The sequence below is a fragment of the Enhydra lutris genome, unplaced genomic scaffold (genome assembly GCF_002288905.1).
Source record: "Enhydra lutris kenyoni isolate GAN:26980312 unplaced genomic scaffold, ASM228890v2 scaffoldscaffold6, whole genome shotgun sequence".
Taxonomy (NCBI): Eukaryota; Metazoa; Chordata; class Mammalia; order Carnivora; family Mustelidae; genus Enhydra; species Enhydra lutris.
In genome coordinates this window covers 3,984,553-4,001,233 of record NW_019154090.1, presented here as the reverse complement: position 1 = coordinate 4,001,233, position 16,681 = coordinate 3,984,553, and the positions used below count along the sequence as shown (strand labels likewise).

Below are 16,681 nucleotides of genomic sequence, written 5' to 3'. Positions count from 1 at the left end.
CAGACTGTCACGGTCCAGACGGTGCAAAGGCCAGTCAGGTGTTCTACAACAAGGCAAACAGAGGGATGGGGAGGGCTCACTCAGCACTTCCCCTGCAATGGCTGGGCTGTGAGGTCCGAGGCCACATCCCTAATATTGGGGGGAAATGTGCTGACTTACAAGTTTTTCCACCGCAGGGGCCAAGGGCGGGTCACCTGACGGCCACTCTGGCATGAAGCGCATTCAGAGCTGAAGGTAGTTGACACCCTGAGGGCTCAAGAGAGACTTTGTCCCTCCCCCAACTCCACAGAAGGAGCTAAATCAGGTCTTTCCCAGAATGAGGGTTATTAGCAGAGATCAACTTTATCTGAACGATCCATCTGTGGGGCAGGAGAGTCGTCTAGTGACCAGACACCTGCTCTTCTTAGCGCCCCGTTGTCGTCTCAAGTGCCGGACCCCTGTCCCCTTCCCCTGCATTAGGATGTCCCATTTGCCTTTGAATGGGGACAGGAATTCTCGCCCCCCACCCCGGACACAACTCACCCAGCCACTGGGAGAACTGGCTGTTCTGAAGAGGCCCTGGGCGCCCCCCACCCCCAGCCCTGCGCTCAGAAGGCCCCAGGCTCAGCACGGACGCTGGCCTGCCCCAGGCCCACATTCTCAGCTTGTTCCAGGCCCTGCAGATTCTTTGCTGGGCTTGACTGATCCCTAGGCTGCTGCGGCCTGGGGTCAGACAGAGGGGTGGTCTTTAAAGGTTCCCTGACCCAGTGCCAGCATGAGACGTGGGTCCCCTCCCCTCGCCCCCGAGTACCCAGCAATTCTCAGATACTAGCTGGCGGGCGGAGATTTCAGCGCAGTCCAGACTGTCCGGCTCCAGACCCCACAGCGCCATCCTGCAAGACCACCCCCACATCAGAGGCCGGTTGTGAGCCCCAGGTTGTCACCTGTGACCGATCTATTACAGGCTGGGAGTTCCAAAGACCCCCTCCTTATATTCAGTTAATTTGCCAGAGCGGCTTACAGAACTCAGGGAGATACTCACACTTACCGGAGTATGAAAGGATAAGAATCAACAGCCACTGAACTAAGGCGAGGAAGGGGGAAGGGTGTGGGGCCTCGAGGCCCTTTCCTGGGGCCCCTCCCCTCCTCAGAGGAGGTTGGGGGGTTAAAGGGATCAGAAATTGTAACCCACTAACCATACAGTGGGCCCTCTGGGTTACCAGCGCCCGTCTCGCCGCCCGTCTTGGGTAGGGTACAAAGTAGCTTCTATCAATATAACAAAAGACAATTTGGGGCACCCTGGGGGTTCAGTGGGTTCAGACTCTTGATCTGAGCTCAGGGCTTAATCTCAGGGTCATGAGTTCAAGCTCCACTGGGCTCCAGGCTGGACGTGGAGGCTGCTTAAGAAAAAAGTGAACAGGGGCACCTAGGTGGCTCAGTCATTGAGTGGCTGCCTTTGGCTCAGGTCATGGTCCTGGGATCCAGGGATTGAGCCCCACATCGGGCTCCCTGCTCTGCGGGAAGCCTGCTTCTCCCTCTCCCACTCCCCCTGATTGTGTTCCCTCTCTCACTATGTCTCTCTCTTTGTCAAATAAATACATAAAATCTTGAAAAACAAACAAACAAACAAAAAAACCACCCACCAACCAACCAACCAACAAAACACCCAAACCCCATCTCCCCATCTTTATCGCCCTTAACCACTTTCAAAATTCCAAGGGTTTAGGGACTTGTGAGCCATAAACTGTGGACAAAGACCAAATATGTATGAGAAATATATTGTGATCATCTGAATGACCAAATAAACATTTCTTATACATCACGACATTGCAGGTAAGAAGGTCAGGAAGCATTCAACCCTTTAACAGGCGGGAATGTTCTCAGACTGGTAATATGTAGGACCTCCGGAGCCCACCGGTGGTGGCTTACCAGGATCTTCCTGACACAGAAGCAACTCACACCCAGGAAATGATGGAAAACAGGGCACCGGGAGGGGGAGGAAGTCTGGACTTTTAAAACCACAACTTTCAAGGCAAGAAGGAAATGAGGTCTGATGTGATCACTCAGCGTCCGCAGCCCCTGTGATGGCCCAGACCCAAGGACCACAGGCTCTTTCTCCCTCTGAACTTGGCTGTGGTCCGTGGGAGCCTGTTGGCCTAGCTGACCGCTCTCTGAGCAGGCCGGCTGCGTCCCTTCAGGGGTTACGGGCACGGGGTGGGTGGATTCCTTTCAGCAGAGGTTCCTAAAAGTGTTCCTTCAAGGGGATGACCATGGACACAACCCAACCCAAGTTTCAGCCCTTCAGACGCACCGAGGGCTGGCGGCCCAGCGCACATGGCCCCGGGGCCCGAGTGAGGGCTCATAGGCAAACTTGCAAGGTTCCTGGGGACCACGAGGAAGGAAGGACATGCCAGGGAACCTGTTTGAACCAGATGCCCCCAACCCCTTCCCCAGGCCCCAGTGGAGTCTACCTTCAGGCCCTGCTCTCCTCAGAGCAGAACCACTGGACTCCCCAGCCCAAGGGCATTTTGAAGATAATGACTTACCCTTCTCCTCTGGCCCTGGGCTGGAGGAGGCTCAGGGCAGGGCCCCAAGCCCCCCTCATCTCCGAGGCCCCCGGGGCCTGCGCCTGGCTCCTGGCTCCTGGCACTGCCCTCTCAGCTCCTCTAGGCCAGCAGCGACGAGTCTGGAGCGGCCTCGAGCAGATGTCCGAGAGCTCAGAGGCTCTCCCAAAACCATGACAAAGTTGTCTCTCTGGGCCATAGCCATGGAAAGTGCTGGACTTTTAAAACAAAAGGAAGAATGTATGCGAAGGCTTTGAAACACACACACGAGGGTGCCCGAGGATATCTTCCTGGATATAACCAGGTCATCCCTGCTCCCTGATGGGGCTTAAAGGCGGAGGTCATGACGTTCTGGAAGACGGTCCACTCTGGGAATGTCTGTCCTTGTTTGATCCCTGGCCCGACCCTGTGGAGGTGAGGTGGGAGGCTCGCGCCCTGTTTGACGGGTGGGAAGACAGGCTCCAGGGACCTGCTGTCCACGGACAGGAGGCCTGTGGGGGGCAGGTGTCAGTCCTTTTCTCTTCACCCCATAAAGTCTCCTGGCAAACGCGCGACCCAACGCCCCAACACAAAAATTCATTTCTAAAAATAAGGGTGATCCCCCCCCTCGTTGAGGCGAAGAGTATGCAGACCCCACGGTCAGACCAGGGCTGGCCCCGCTCTCACCCCGAAGAAGAACAACACGAGACGAGTTTTCGTTTATTGCGGAGCTGCCTCCAAATCCTTTCTTTCCTCCTGCTGTGCCATGTTGTCTGGCTCCCACCCGCCAAGCCGCACACATTTCCTATTATTCCACACTCCTGCGTTTGGCCACGTCCTGGACGGCGCGTTGGTTGTGGCGGACGCGGACAAGTCTGGCTCTGCCGGGCGCCCTGGCTCCTTGCCGGCCGCAGCCCTCTCCAGCCGCACTCCTGTCGCTTGCCAGACGCCTTTGCGGCCAAGGCCTTTCCGTGGGGTAGTGAGGGGCACATGCGGCCTCTCCTGCCACTGTCCCTGAACGTCATCACCACCACAGCCTCTCCCGGCTGCACACGTCTGCTTGGGAGGAAACGTGGCTCCCTGGGTCACATTTGAGGGGCTGACCCGCAGCCACACCTTGAGAATGCATCAGAGTTGCTGGGCAGGTCGCCTATGGCCATCAGGAGCGGCCCATGACCAGAGGGGTCTTGGGCATTCACCGGGTCAAATCCGCTCGCTCTCTCCAGTCGGGTGGTTGGCCAACACTGGTTGAGCTCCCAGTTTGTGCTCGACCACTGTCCCAGGCCTGGGAACACAGCAGTGCTGAGTCCCATAGAGCAATGCTGGGGACAGACCACCCTCTGGGGAGTTTGGTCTGGGACAGTTCTTTTTGTTTGTTTACATAATTATTTCATTATTGATTTACTATTACTGTTAATTTATTACATATTAAGAATCATATTTGGGGTTTATTGGGTTAAATAACATATAACATATTTAAAACTAATTTCACCTGTTTCCCTGTTACTTTTTTTATACTTATATATATTTTTATTTTAATTCTAGTCTAGTTTTTTAATTATTAACATACAATGTATTATTTGCCCCAGGGGTCCAAGTCTGTGAATCATCAGTCTTAAACAAGTCACAGCGCTCACCATAGCACATGCCCTCCCCAATGTCCACCACCCTGCCACCCCATCCCTCCCTGCCCCCAGCAACCCTCAGTTTTTTTCGTGAGATTAAGAGTCTCTTATGGCTTGTCTCCCTCCCAATACCATCTTGTTTCATTTTTTCCCTCCTTACCTCCCACAACCACCCCCCCGCCCTGTCACTCATCTTCCTCATATCAGAGAGATCATATGATAATTGTCTTTCTCTGACAGACTTATTTCACTCAGCGTAATGCCCTGTAGTTCCATCCACGTCATTGCAAATGGCAAGATTTCATTTTATGGACGGCTGCATAATATTCCATTGTGTGCGTGTGTACACACCGTATTTTCTTTTCTTTTTTTTTTTTTTAAGATTTTATTTATTTACTTGACAGAGCGAGAGAGCACAAGCAGGGGGAGTGGCAGAGGGAGCCTGAGAAGCAGGCTTCTCACTGAGCAGGGAGCCCGATGCGGTGCTTGAACCCAGGACCTTGGGATCACAACCTGAGCTGAAGGCAGATGCCCAACCGACCGAGCCACCCAGGCACCCCATATACCACATCTTTCTCCATTCACCTGTTGAGGGACATCTGGGCTCTTTCTGAGCTGTGGGGGATGTTACTGCTAGACACTGGGGTGCAGGTGTGTCAGGGACAATTCTTATACATTTCCAAGGAGTTGGGATTGAATGATGAGGACATAGCCATGGAAAATGCTGGACTTTTAAAACAAAAGGAAGAATGTATGCGAAGGCTTTGAAACACACACACAAGGATAAGCATGATCAGCTGGAAGAAGCCGATGGGGGGCACAGCAGCGGAGATGGCTGGCCAGCAGGTAGGCAGGGAAGTCACTGTAGAGCAAACAGGACCCTAAATGTCCCTCCCAGACCTCGCAACTGTAGGGAACCACAGCTTGGAGCTTTACAATCCAGGCCATACTTCGCACACTGCCTGCCCTATTCTGCCCACCTCTCTCTCCATTCCTCTCTAGGGTAGGCCTGCATCTGGCTCTCCTTCGCCCCCTCTGTGTGCCCTTGAGAGGTGTCTTCCTATCAGAGGTCTGAACAACCACACATCTGCTGTGGCAAGAGGGCGGAGAGGGTTGGTTTTATCCTGGGCACAGCTCATTCCGCAGGAGGCAGTGGACAAGGTCTGAGTTTTGTTTCATGCAATCCCTCTGGTGACCACGGGGAGGGACAAATGGAAGGAGGCCGGGTGAGCCAGGGGGATGCTGTAGGGGCTCCTGCGGTCACAGATGGGAGAGCTGGCAGGGATGCTCCCAGAGGGGCAGGGAGAGTGGACAGGTGGGGCCACATACCTGGGAGATGGGGCTAGGGGACCAACGCACTTACAGACCAGAGGCGAGGAGGGAGGTGAGCTGAGCAGTCTGGACCCCGTGGACATCCAGCTGGAGGCCATCTGGTCAGCCCACTTCTTGACTCCTCGGCGTGAACCTCTCAATGTCAGGGTCCGACGACCTGTGATTGTCTCTGGTTCTGCCATGTTATCCTGGGATCTGAGCTTGCCCTTTCCCTCCCCAAAACTTAGACTCCACTGCACAAAGGAGAGAGCCATCGCCTTGCTCAAGAGCAGGCCCGAGGGGGCAGTGCGTGTGAGATGACCAAGAACTTGGCAAAGGCCAACTGGAAGGGGGTGGTTCTGTCCTGCACCGTGTCCCTGGGGTGCAGGGCCCAAACCTCCCACTCCTCCAAGGTCCCTCGAGCCCCCAAATAGTACTCAGCCAATATTTGTAGGGTAAACAGATGGATTTCTGAGACTTTACAACAGGGGTTTCTTGGACAAACACCGGGCTTCAAAAAGTATATATTTATGTTTGATTTCAGCTCCAGGTAGTGAACTATTACTTTGCTTATCTCTGTTCCCGCCACAGCACATTGCTTATCAGGAGCCGCACACTTTGGGAGACGGGAGAGATGCGGTGGAAAAGGTTAATGCGTCCCATCAGCCCTGCGTGGCAGCGGTGCGCACTCGAGCTTGTGCGCGCTCCTCCTGCAAACCGGAGATGCCCGCGGCCTGGGACGCGGACTCTAGGTGTCCCGCAGAGGGGGGCACAGCATTCACACATTGGCTGGGAAGTAGAGGAGGGCAGCCCAGCGGGTCCACGGGGTGGGGGTGGGACAGAGCGCTGCGCCGGGGGGTGGGGCTCTGACCTGCGTGTGGCCCGGCAGCTCTGCTTAGGGAAAACCAGCAACACCTTCTGAGGTCTTTGCTCCTGCACTTACTTATTCATCCTCCCAGAACTTTCTTGTACAGTAAGAGAACAGCGGGGCAGAGTACACGAGAGTAGAGCTCAGCTCATCTGATGGTCTGCCCACACCCGCTGACTCACTCATAATGGCCCCTCAGATGTCAGTTTCTTGCTAAGACATTTGGAAAAATTTCTGCTTCTGAATCACAAGCAAACACTATAATTCAACAATCTTCTCTGAGTTATTCAAGGAACTTTGGTGCACTCAGAAGTAGAAGAATCAGGGGCGGATGAAATCAATGAAATCTCTGAGTCCTCTGTTTTTCTCGTAATTATATTTCATTTGCCCAGTGGAGGTGGGGGAGCTCCGTCTGACCACTGAGGGACAGCTCCTGGGGGAAGTCTGCAAGCAGCCGATTTCGGGTTTCTGGGTGACACTTGGTTTTCCTTATCATCTTCCTCCTGTTCCCATAATAGAGCCAAGTGTTGTGCAGGAAAAGGCTCGCTCCCACCGTCTTCTCATAGACGGACGGCCACAGCCCGCCAGGGGAGAGACGGTGTTTCTGCAAAGGGTGAGCCTGGTTGTCCTTCTTCCTCACCCCGGTGTCCTCATCATGCAGCATCATGCCCACTCAGGGAAGCTCTCGCTCCTGCCCTCTGCCTTCTTGGGCAGTGCTCACTAAATCAGCCCTGAGCACTCATTCCCAACCTGCCTCTGCCACGGTCCTTCCTCGTGGAGAGAAAAGGAGTTTACCTCTCATCACAGACGGCCGCCTCTAATTCCTTGTTGCAGTTCAGGGTTGCGGTCACCAGCCTGGCTGAGAACAGACCCTGAGGAAGGCCGGTCTCTCAAGGGACAGTTTACCTGCTCCCCGGAAAGGGACCATTTCTCTGGGTCTAGGAAAGGCACGTACCTCCGGCACTGCCCTGGCTTGTGCTAGTTGGCAGGCAGAGGAGAGCTCCTTCCTCCGGGGAGCAGGTCCCTTGGTAAATGAGGACAACAGACTAGAGATGGTGTGGACCCATTCCTTGCCCCTCTGCTCTGTCCACACAGTTCCGATGCCCGAGCACAGCGCTCTGGGCTCTGACACACGGTAGGTTCCTAGGTATCCAGTGAGTGGGGCTGTCCACACATCTGCTTCCGTCCTGCAAAGCCCATGTGAAAAACACTGCCTGCAAAGGGGTATCGGGGGCTCACCCCTGGCATGCTCTGTCTTCCCAGCAAGCCTGAGACTCAGGGCCATCATCTCATTTGACAGCTGGGAAAATTCAAGTTTCCGGAGGAGGTGGACCTCCCTGAGTGGCTGGGGCTGCTAAGCCTCCTTGACCAGACCTGTCCCGCCCCTCACAGTGGACAGCCACCCAGACTGAGTCAACATTGCCCGTGGAGCCGGGAATCAAAGCAAACAGGGTTCCTCTCCTCTCTTCCCCCTCCACCTTTTTTTTTTTTTTTTTCCCCAACTGCCCCATTAACAGAAAAACCTTTTAAGCGCCCATCTGGAAATCTGGCCCTTTCCCTCCCTGAGCAAACTAAGATGACCAAGAGGAATGTGCTCCAGGGTGGAGGTTTGGCAGGGGCTGTGGGGACCCCCAACACACTAGATCCCACTCATACAGCAAAGAATGAACACAGGAAGGTCAAAAATGCCCCTTTCAGCAGCCCAGCCAGCCGCGGCTCCCGGTAAGAGCTCACGCCGTCGCCCCATCTGCAGTCCGTTCCCGACATCCAGCTTTCTTGGAACAGTTTATACCTTCAGCCTGGACCTCCTCTTAGGGGCCAGAGAAAAAAGTCCTCAGGCACCATGCCCCCCCGCCCCCCCGTCAGGGCACACTCGTGAATAAATACATTCTTGGCTTTAAGAAAACTTGCCACCCTGAGCAAGGCTGCTCGGCCCGGCGCAGCTACGGGTGCGCACCCAGCAATTCCCCGAGGCCCTCTCCTGTATCAGGCACTTTGGGGACGCAAAGGTGAAAGGACACGGGCAGCTCCCGGGCCTCGGGGAGAGAAGGCGTGAGGATTCGTAATTAGCAAACACGGGGAGCCCCGTGCGGTAGTTGTAAACTAGGTTCTGGCACCAGCCCGGGGCTCCCACCCGGGATCTGACAAGCCGGGCGGTGGGGGTGCCGGGAGGGAAGGTGAGGGGCCAGAGGGAAGGCAAAGAGGCGGAGGTCGGGGTGGGGTGAGGGGGTTACTGTCATGGAAGCTGAAAGGTTTATTCTGTGTATGTATTTATTTAACTTGTGAAAAAAAAATCCTGCTAGGTACATGCACATTTCTTCCTCTTGAATTGACACTTTCTTCTCTTTAAGGTCGTGGTGGGGTGGGGTGGGGTGGGGGTTTGGACCAGAAGCAGGTGTAATCATGTGGTCATTCAGATTGGAGTAGAAAAACATTCCAAACTCAGAGATGTTGCGAGAGTATCAGTCTCGCACTGCGTTTGCAAAGATGCACCAATTGTTACCATTTTGCCACAAGATGCACCAATTATTAACATTTTGCCGCATTCGCTTAACCCGTCTCTCCACATTCATCACATTGTTACTGTTCTTGCCCAACGGTTTGCCAGCAAGCTGCGGGCAAGGGGACTGTTGACCCTGAATATTTCCTACTATCTCTTGAAAAGAAGAATTTCCACTTGTGTAACCCAGCCATGATCAAATTCAGGAAATACGATGTGGATACAATGTGATTATTTAATCCACAAGATCTATGCTCAAATTTCGCAGCTGTCTTGGTCGTGTCCCATATGACAACTTCTACCCTGGTTGTGTCCCCGACCCAGGCTCACATGGAGCTCTCGTTCTGCATGTGGCCCATGAGGTCACTGGACAGTGGACAGGAGCAGCCCTGGGCTGGCGCCCACGGGACAAAGTCCTTCCTCCCCACGTTGGTTTTCTCCTGCAGGAACACTCCAGCGCCTTTCACTCTGTACCTGAACTCCTTTGGGAAAAGTGGAGGCTCTTTTCCAGTAAAAAGGCTACTACAGAGCAGTTAGTGACTTTCCGGTCTGGATCACTGACCTCCCATCCTGGGCCTCACCAGGCCTGTGGAAAGTGCACGGGGTTTAGGAGCTGCCTGTCATTCAGGGTGATGATGGGCAGGGCGGACCCCTCAGCCGCCTCACCCGTCCGTTCAGTCAGAGTCAGGGGAGGGAGCGCCCAGGGACTCAGGTCCGAGTGCCTGCAGTCCTGCCTTGGAATCCACACCCTGGGGGCCCGTGTCCCGTCAGTCTCCTTCATTTCCATATCCCTGGCTCCCAGTGTGTGCTCGGCACACAGCAGGTGCCTATCTGGAGCTGTTCCGAGGGTGGGGGCCCAGGGAGCTTGGCAAACACTGGAGAGAGGCCTGGAGAAGCAGGTGCCTGTTGGGGCAGGGGGAGAGCCACGCTGGTGCGAAGGTGCAGGCAGCTGGCCCCAAACCTGTTGACGGCCCAGAGTGGAGGCATCGGGGGCCCTGACAGCACCGGCTTTCTGAGGACCAAAGTCCGGGAAAGGGGCTGGAGGGGAAGTGCGGGGCCACGCTGGGAAAGGCCTTGAAGGTGAGCCGTGGAGTTGAGATTGTCTCTTGACAGCTTTCTTCCCCAATGCTGAAGAATCACACGTGCCTTTACAACTTTGGCCAAGTTCAAAGGAAACTTTCTCTCATTAACATTTTACTATTATATTGGGGCGCCTGGGTGGCTCAGTGGGTTAAAGCCTCTGCCTTCGGCTCAGGTCATGATCCCAGAGTCCTGGGATCGAGCCCCGCATCGGGCTCTCTGCTCAGCAGGGAGCCTGCTTTCTCCTCTCTCTCCCTCTGCCTGCCTCTCTGCCTACTTGTGATCTCTGTCTGTGAAATAAATAAATTAAAAAAAAAAATCTTAACATTTTACTATTATAAATACTAATTTTTTTTCCCTGTTAACATGAAAGTAGACAACATAAAAATAAAAACTGTCCACCCATGTTCCCCCAGAGGACAGCTCAGTGCTACCAGTGACCGTGAGACCACCCCTCAGGAAACAGAGTTGAAGACACGGGAGCCATGGCCGGGTCTAAAGTGGGGAGGGATGTCTCTCACAGGCCGTGTGACGATGAAGTCACTTCACGCGTTGGGATGTCATGGCCTCATCTGTCAGCCAGTGAGTTTAGACAGAGGGTTCCTAATAACACAACTGGCCGGCTCAGGGAGCGCTCTCTGGAGGTGGTCCTGTCACCCCACGAGCTGGGAGCTGTGGCTTGGTTGTCACGCCATGAGCCCCATCATCTGGGAGTCCCGAGCCGATGCTGGAGCCCAGAGTCTGCCGCAGCACACCTGGTGTGAGACCTCCAGGCTCTGTGCATAGAGGCAGCCTTTGGTCTTGAAGTCTAGGAAGTGACTAGGCAATAATCTGTATTGGGAGAGGAAGAGACACCCCTTCACCAGGGTGACAGGCAGAGAGCAGAAGAGAGCAGAGGCTGGGCCTCTGGGTGGTGGACACACCCTTGGGTCAGTTCCACTGGGACCAGCTTGCTCAGCTGGTCCCTTCACTGCGGTGACCAGAGTCGAGTTGGGCTCCCACCGGCCAAGGGCGGCTCTCCCAGAGACTGACGGTTCGTGAAGACCTTACACTTGGACGCAAGGATGCGTGAAATCGTACACATTCAGATCGGCCAGTGCGGGAACCAGATCGGAGCCAAGGTAAGGAAAGTGTGATTACTAGGTCTAGCTTTCTTACGGTCCCTGGGGGCAGCCAGCTAAGAACACATCCACAGTCAGCGGGGAGGGCGGCAGGCCCAGGAGATCGCATGCACTCGCTGAACACTTGGCTTCGTTGACCGATGGCCACGGTGAAGGAGACGCAGGAGGTGGCACAGGCTACAAGGGTTAACCGAATTCATGTCAGTTTTATCGCCATGCCACCTAGGCCACGTACGGGGGAACCTTGTTTACTTTCACAACCTTAACAATGAACTTTCATATCGAAAGGTGGTAGTTTGTCCCAAAACAGTTTCCTAAAGTTTGTTGGGCAACTTAAAAAAAAAAAAATTTATTTATTTATTTATTTATTTGACAGAGAGAGATCACAAGTAGGCAGAGAGGCAGGCAGAGAGAGAGGAGGAAGCAGGCTCTCCGCTGAGCAGAGAGCCCGATGCGGGGCTCGATCCCAGGACCCTGCGATCATGACCTGAGCCACCCAGGCACCCCTATTGGGCAACTTTTTACATGATATCGCTAAGATGCCTTTCCATCGCCTCCCTTGTTTATGTTACAAAGTTTGAAGAGATCCACATCTGTCCCACTCAGTAAGCTATCAGAGACTAAAGAGCTAACTCTAAACGTTTTAGGGTGTAGTCACCAAAATAATGAATATGCGCTCTCTGGAATATACATGAGTGTGTCTCCTCCCCACCCAAATTTTTGTACACGGTGCCGGATTCAGCGGCTGACACAGCCCAACAGATCTCCTACCCAAATTTCAACCCTAGTTTTACACACTTGTACTGTGTTAACAGCCATCTGATGGTTCCCTTTGCCATTTCAAAATTTCACTAGTAGGAACGGCATTACAAATGCAATTGCACTGGGGCACCTGGGTGGCTCAGTCGGTGAGCATCCGACTCTTGGTTTTGACTCAGGTCATGATCTCATGGGTCATGGGATGGAGCCCTACATGGGCTCTGCACTCGGCAGGGAATCTGCTTGAAACCTTCTTTCCCTCTGCCCTCCCCCCGCCCCGACTCTTGCTCTCTAAAGTAAATAAATACAAACAAATAAATACATCTTTAAAAAGTTGTAATTGCATTAAATTTAATTAAAGTTAAAGTTAACAGTTAAATTTTTTAAAGGTTTTTTTTTTTTTGAAGATTTAATTTATTTATTTGACAGAAAGAGATCACAAATAGGCAGAGAGAGAGGAGGGAGCAGGCTCCCTGCTGAGCAGACAGCCCGACGCAGGGCTCGATCCCAGGACCCTGGGATCATGACCTGAGCCGAAGGCAGAGGCTTTAACCCACTGAGCCACCCAGGCGCCCCAATAGATAAATCTTTAAAAAATTATATTTTAAAAATTGTGGTGAAACAACAGCATAAAATTCATCGCCTTCGTCATTTTTTAGTGTACAGTTCAATACTGTTAAGTATCTTCACAATGTTCTGCATCCAGTCTCCAAAATGCCTTTCCTTTTGCAAAATTGAAACTCTGTCCCCATTAAATACTAACTCTCCATTCCCCCCCACACACATAGCCCTTAGCACCCATCCTTCTACTGTCTAAGAATTTGAATTTTTAAAAAATTTATTTACTTATTTAGAGAGTGTGAGTGGAAGGTGGGGCTGTGGGGGGAAAGGCAGAGGGAGAGAGAAGCTCCAGCAGGCTCCAGGTCCAGCCCAGAGCCCAACACGGGGCTCTATCCCATGACCCCAAGATCATGACCTGAGCCAAAATCAAAAGTCAAATGCCCAACCTACTCAGCCACCCAGGGACCCCCGAATCTGAACTCTTCTAGGGGCCTCATAGAAGTGACATCACACAGTATCTGCCCTTCTGTGTCTGGCTTGTGTCACTGAGCATTATGTCCTCAAGGCTCAGCCACACTGCAGCCTGTGTCCAGATGCCCGTCCTTTTCACGGCTGAGTAACAGTCCATTGCGAGGACAGGCCACACTTTGTTTATCCACGCATCTGTCAGTGGACACATGGGTTGTTTCCAACTTTCAGCTATTGGGAATAAGGCGGCTTTGAAAAACTAGTCTAAAAAACTAAAACTAGGTGTTTAAGACCTGGGGCAAAGAATATCACTGCTTGAAAAGAAGTTGCTGTCTTTCTGAGCTGCGGTGATGAGATGTTCCTAAGTGGAACACAGAGAGAAGTGGGAGGCACCAGCCCCGGCACTCTGAAGTGGGAAGATAATCGGGAGGGAGGCGTGGGAGAGGAAGTGCAGCGTCCAGATAGGGTCTTAGCTTTTCCTCTGGCATCCTGTTGTCTGGTCCTTAGAGCCCTGGTGACTTATTATTTGGGGCCATAAGAACTGTGAGAGACATTTAGTTTGTGGTGTTAGAGAACTTATTCTTTTTTTTTTAAAGAGGATTTTTAAAAAAAGATTCTATTTATTCACTTGATAGAAGACACAGTGAGAGAGGCAACATAAGCATGGGGAGTGGGAGATGGAGAAGCAGGCTCCCTGCTGAGCAGGGAGCCCAATGCGGGGCTCGATCCGGGACCCTGGGATCATGACCCGAGCCGAAGGCAGACACTTAACGACCGAGCCACCCAGGTGCCCCAAATTTATTCTTTCAGATCCTGAACAGTGCTGGTAATTTACTATAAAATAGAGTCTGGTTAATGAGACCATGGCCAGAGCAGGGCCATCACTTCTAAGATATGGCTGGGAAAACACCCTGGGGGATTTTAACATAAATGAATATATTTTCATTGCACTTGAATATGTCCTTCTCTAGGGCAATGGAAGGGGCCATCTCAGAAACTGTTTCCATGTTAAGAGCTGTGCACACAGCTGTGTTAATAAATACTGTATGTGTGACTGAATGTGTCATACGTTCCCAACAGTCGGAAGAGCTGTGTATCATCGGACTTGTGTGCCGACCTGATCATGAAAAACGCACGTGGCTAAAACCTGGGCCCGGATGTCCCAGTTATGGGCTTTTTGGAAAACTGCATGAAAATAAATCCCCAAGTGAAGGAGATATTATTGTGAGATCAGATAAGAATTCAGTCTGTTTTCATTTAACGGGACCTATACTGTACTAGCTTGAAGCACTAGAAGGAGAAATTAGAGACACCCGGTCTGATGCGAGTTGTAAAACGACAGCTTTAATGTCTACCACAGCCTCCATTTAGTAGGAGCAAAATCCAATTTAATATTTGGTGTGTTGGCATTTTATTTAAGGCATTCAGGTGGGTATAAAACACAGTCCTCATGTTCATGTTTACTGGCAGCCAGAGCACGTTACCGCGTGGAGCGGGCACTGACAAATCGGGCCTGAAGGCGCGTCTGGGGAAGGGGCGGTCAGAGGGACCCCTCGGGGCAGGCCCAGCAGCCCTCCCTTCCTGTCGCTCCGGTCAATCCGCTGGCTCACGGGTACCCTCCTGCCCCTTTCCGGGGTCCCTCCGTACACGGACCTCCCCTCCTGCTGCTTTCAGTTCTGGGAGGTGATTGGCGAGGAGCACGGGATCGACGTGGCCGGGAGCTACTGCGGGGACTGTGCCTTGCAGCTGGAGAGGATCAGCGTGTACTACAACGAGGCCCATGGTAGGACGCGGTGCTCTGCTGGCGGTGCTCGCCTGCCCCGGGAGCCCGGGCGGGGTGAGGTCCAGGAGGTACAGCGGGATCCTAAGACTGGCGGGTCCCCGGGGCCGGTGTGGGGCAAGGGCCCGGGGAAGAAGGCACTGAGTGGTTTAGATACATGTCTTAACCCCCGCTGCCCAAGCACCAACCTTCCTGTTTAGATGAAAATCTTAAATGAAAACTGGCATCACTTCGAGCGGAGGCAGGGTCTCGGTCGTTGGCGAGACAACACAGCAGCACGGAAACTGATGGATAACGTATTTCCAAAGTATCTTACAGATCTGTGCACTTGTTGGGGTCAAGGGTACTACTTCAGATGTCTTTCTTCTAGAAATACCTTTCTCCCGACAGGGATCACAAGGTTCTGTTTTGATGAAACATTAACTTCTAGAAAAACACCAGTTTGCTGACTTCTTCCTACTTTTCTATACAGGTAAGAAGTATGTGCCGCGGGCGCTGCTGGTGGACCTGGAGCCCGGGACGATGGACAGCATCCGATCCAGCAAACTGGGAGCTCTCTTCCATCCGGACAGCTTCATCTACGGTAGGCTGTCCCGGCAGGGGTCCCTCGGGAGGAGGGGCGGGTGCCTCCTCGTGGTACCCCCCCCACCCCGCCCCCACCAGCCCGGTAAGCGGCCTCCCTCGGCGCAGGTAACTCTGGGGCCGGCAACAACTGGGCCAAGGGCCACTACACGGAGGGCGCCGAGCTGGCCGAGCGCGTGCTGGACGCCGTGCGCAGCGCCAGCGAGGCCTGCGACTGCCTGCAGGGCTTCCAGCTGGTGCACTCGCTGGGCGGCGGCACGGGGTCCGGGATGGGCACGCTGCTGCTGAGCAGGATCCGCGAGGACTTCCCCGACCGCATCGTGAACGCCTTCAGCGTGCTGCCGTCGCCCAAGGTGTCCGACACGGTGGTGGAGCCCTACAACGCCGCGCTGTCCCTGCCGCCGCTGGCGCAGCACGCCGACGCCTGCTTCTGCATCGACAACGAGGCGCTCTACGACATCTGCCTGCGCACGCTCAAGCTGGCCGCGCCCAGCTACGGCGACCTCAACCACCTGGTGTCCCTGACCATGAGCGGCGTCACCACGTCGCTGCGCTTCCCGGGCCAGCTCAACGCCGACCTGCGCAAGCTGGCCGTGAACATGGTGCCCTTCCCGCGCCTGCACTTCTTCACGCCCGGCTTCGCGCCGCTCACCAGCCGCGGCGGCCGGCAGTACCGCGCGCTCACGGTGGCCGAGCTCACGCAGCAGGTGTTCGACGCGCGCAACGCCATGGCCGCCTGCGACCCGCGCCGCGGCCGCTACCTGACGGTGGCCTGCATCTTCCGCGGCCGCATGTCCACCAGGGAGGTGGACGAGCAGATGCTCAGCGTGCAGACGCGGCACAGCGGCTGCTTTGTGGAGTGGATCCCCAACAACGTCAAGGTGGCCGTGTGCGACATCCCGCCCCCGGGGCTGAGCATGGCCGCCACGTTCATCGGCAACAGCACGGCCGTGCAGGAGCTGCTCGGCCGCGTGGCGGAGCGCTTCTCGGCCATGTTCCGGCGGAGGGCGTTCGTGCACTGGTACACCAGCGAGGGCATGGACGTGGGCGAGTTCGCCGAGGCCGAGAGCGACATCCGCGACCTGGTGTCGGAGTACCAGCAACTGCAAGACGCCAGAGCGGGTCCGGAGGACGACGGGGAGCTCGCGGGGGAGGCGGAGATGGAGCCGGAAGAGGCGCCGCACGAGCCTCGTGGGGCCCTGTGAGGTCGGCAGCAGCCCGGGCCCGCCGGCTCCCCACCGGGTGCACCGCGGCCACCCGGTGTCCACACGCACGCGGGGCGCAGGGACCGGGACCCGGGAGGGAGCTGGGGGCATTGGGGGCCTTCGGGCATTCGCTAACAGTCAAAGACTTCACTATGCGCTGCACGCTCTACTAACTGGTTTTTTTAATTAGCAAAGTGCATTCATCGGGAAGCACAGCGCCTTTGTTTAGCGGAGCTGCTCCGGCAGTGACTGCACGCCCAGCGCTGCGCGTGGCATCAAGAGGACGTGGGCGCAGGGTG

At 54.5% G+C, this 16,681-nt stretch overlaps 1 protein-coding gene across 1 annotated transcript; it reads left to right on the top strand.

Annotated features, from left to right (window-relative positions):
- Window positions 1–10,955: 10,955 nt before the first annotated feature.
- On the top strand, window positions 10,956–16,382 carry LOC111141694 (tubulin beta 1 class VI). The gene is made up of 4 exons (XM_022494456.1): window positions 10,956–11,027; window positions 14,490–14,598; window positions 15,068–15,178; window positions 15,286–16,382. Exons 1-4 carry the CDS (start codon window positions 10,971–10,973, stop codon window positions 16,380–16,382), a joined length of 1,374 nt encoding a protein of 457 aa, XP_022350164.1. The 5' UTR covers window positions 10,956–10,970.
- The last annotated feature ends 299 nt before the right edge of the window (window positions 16,383–16,681 follow it).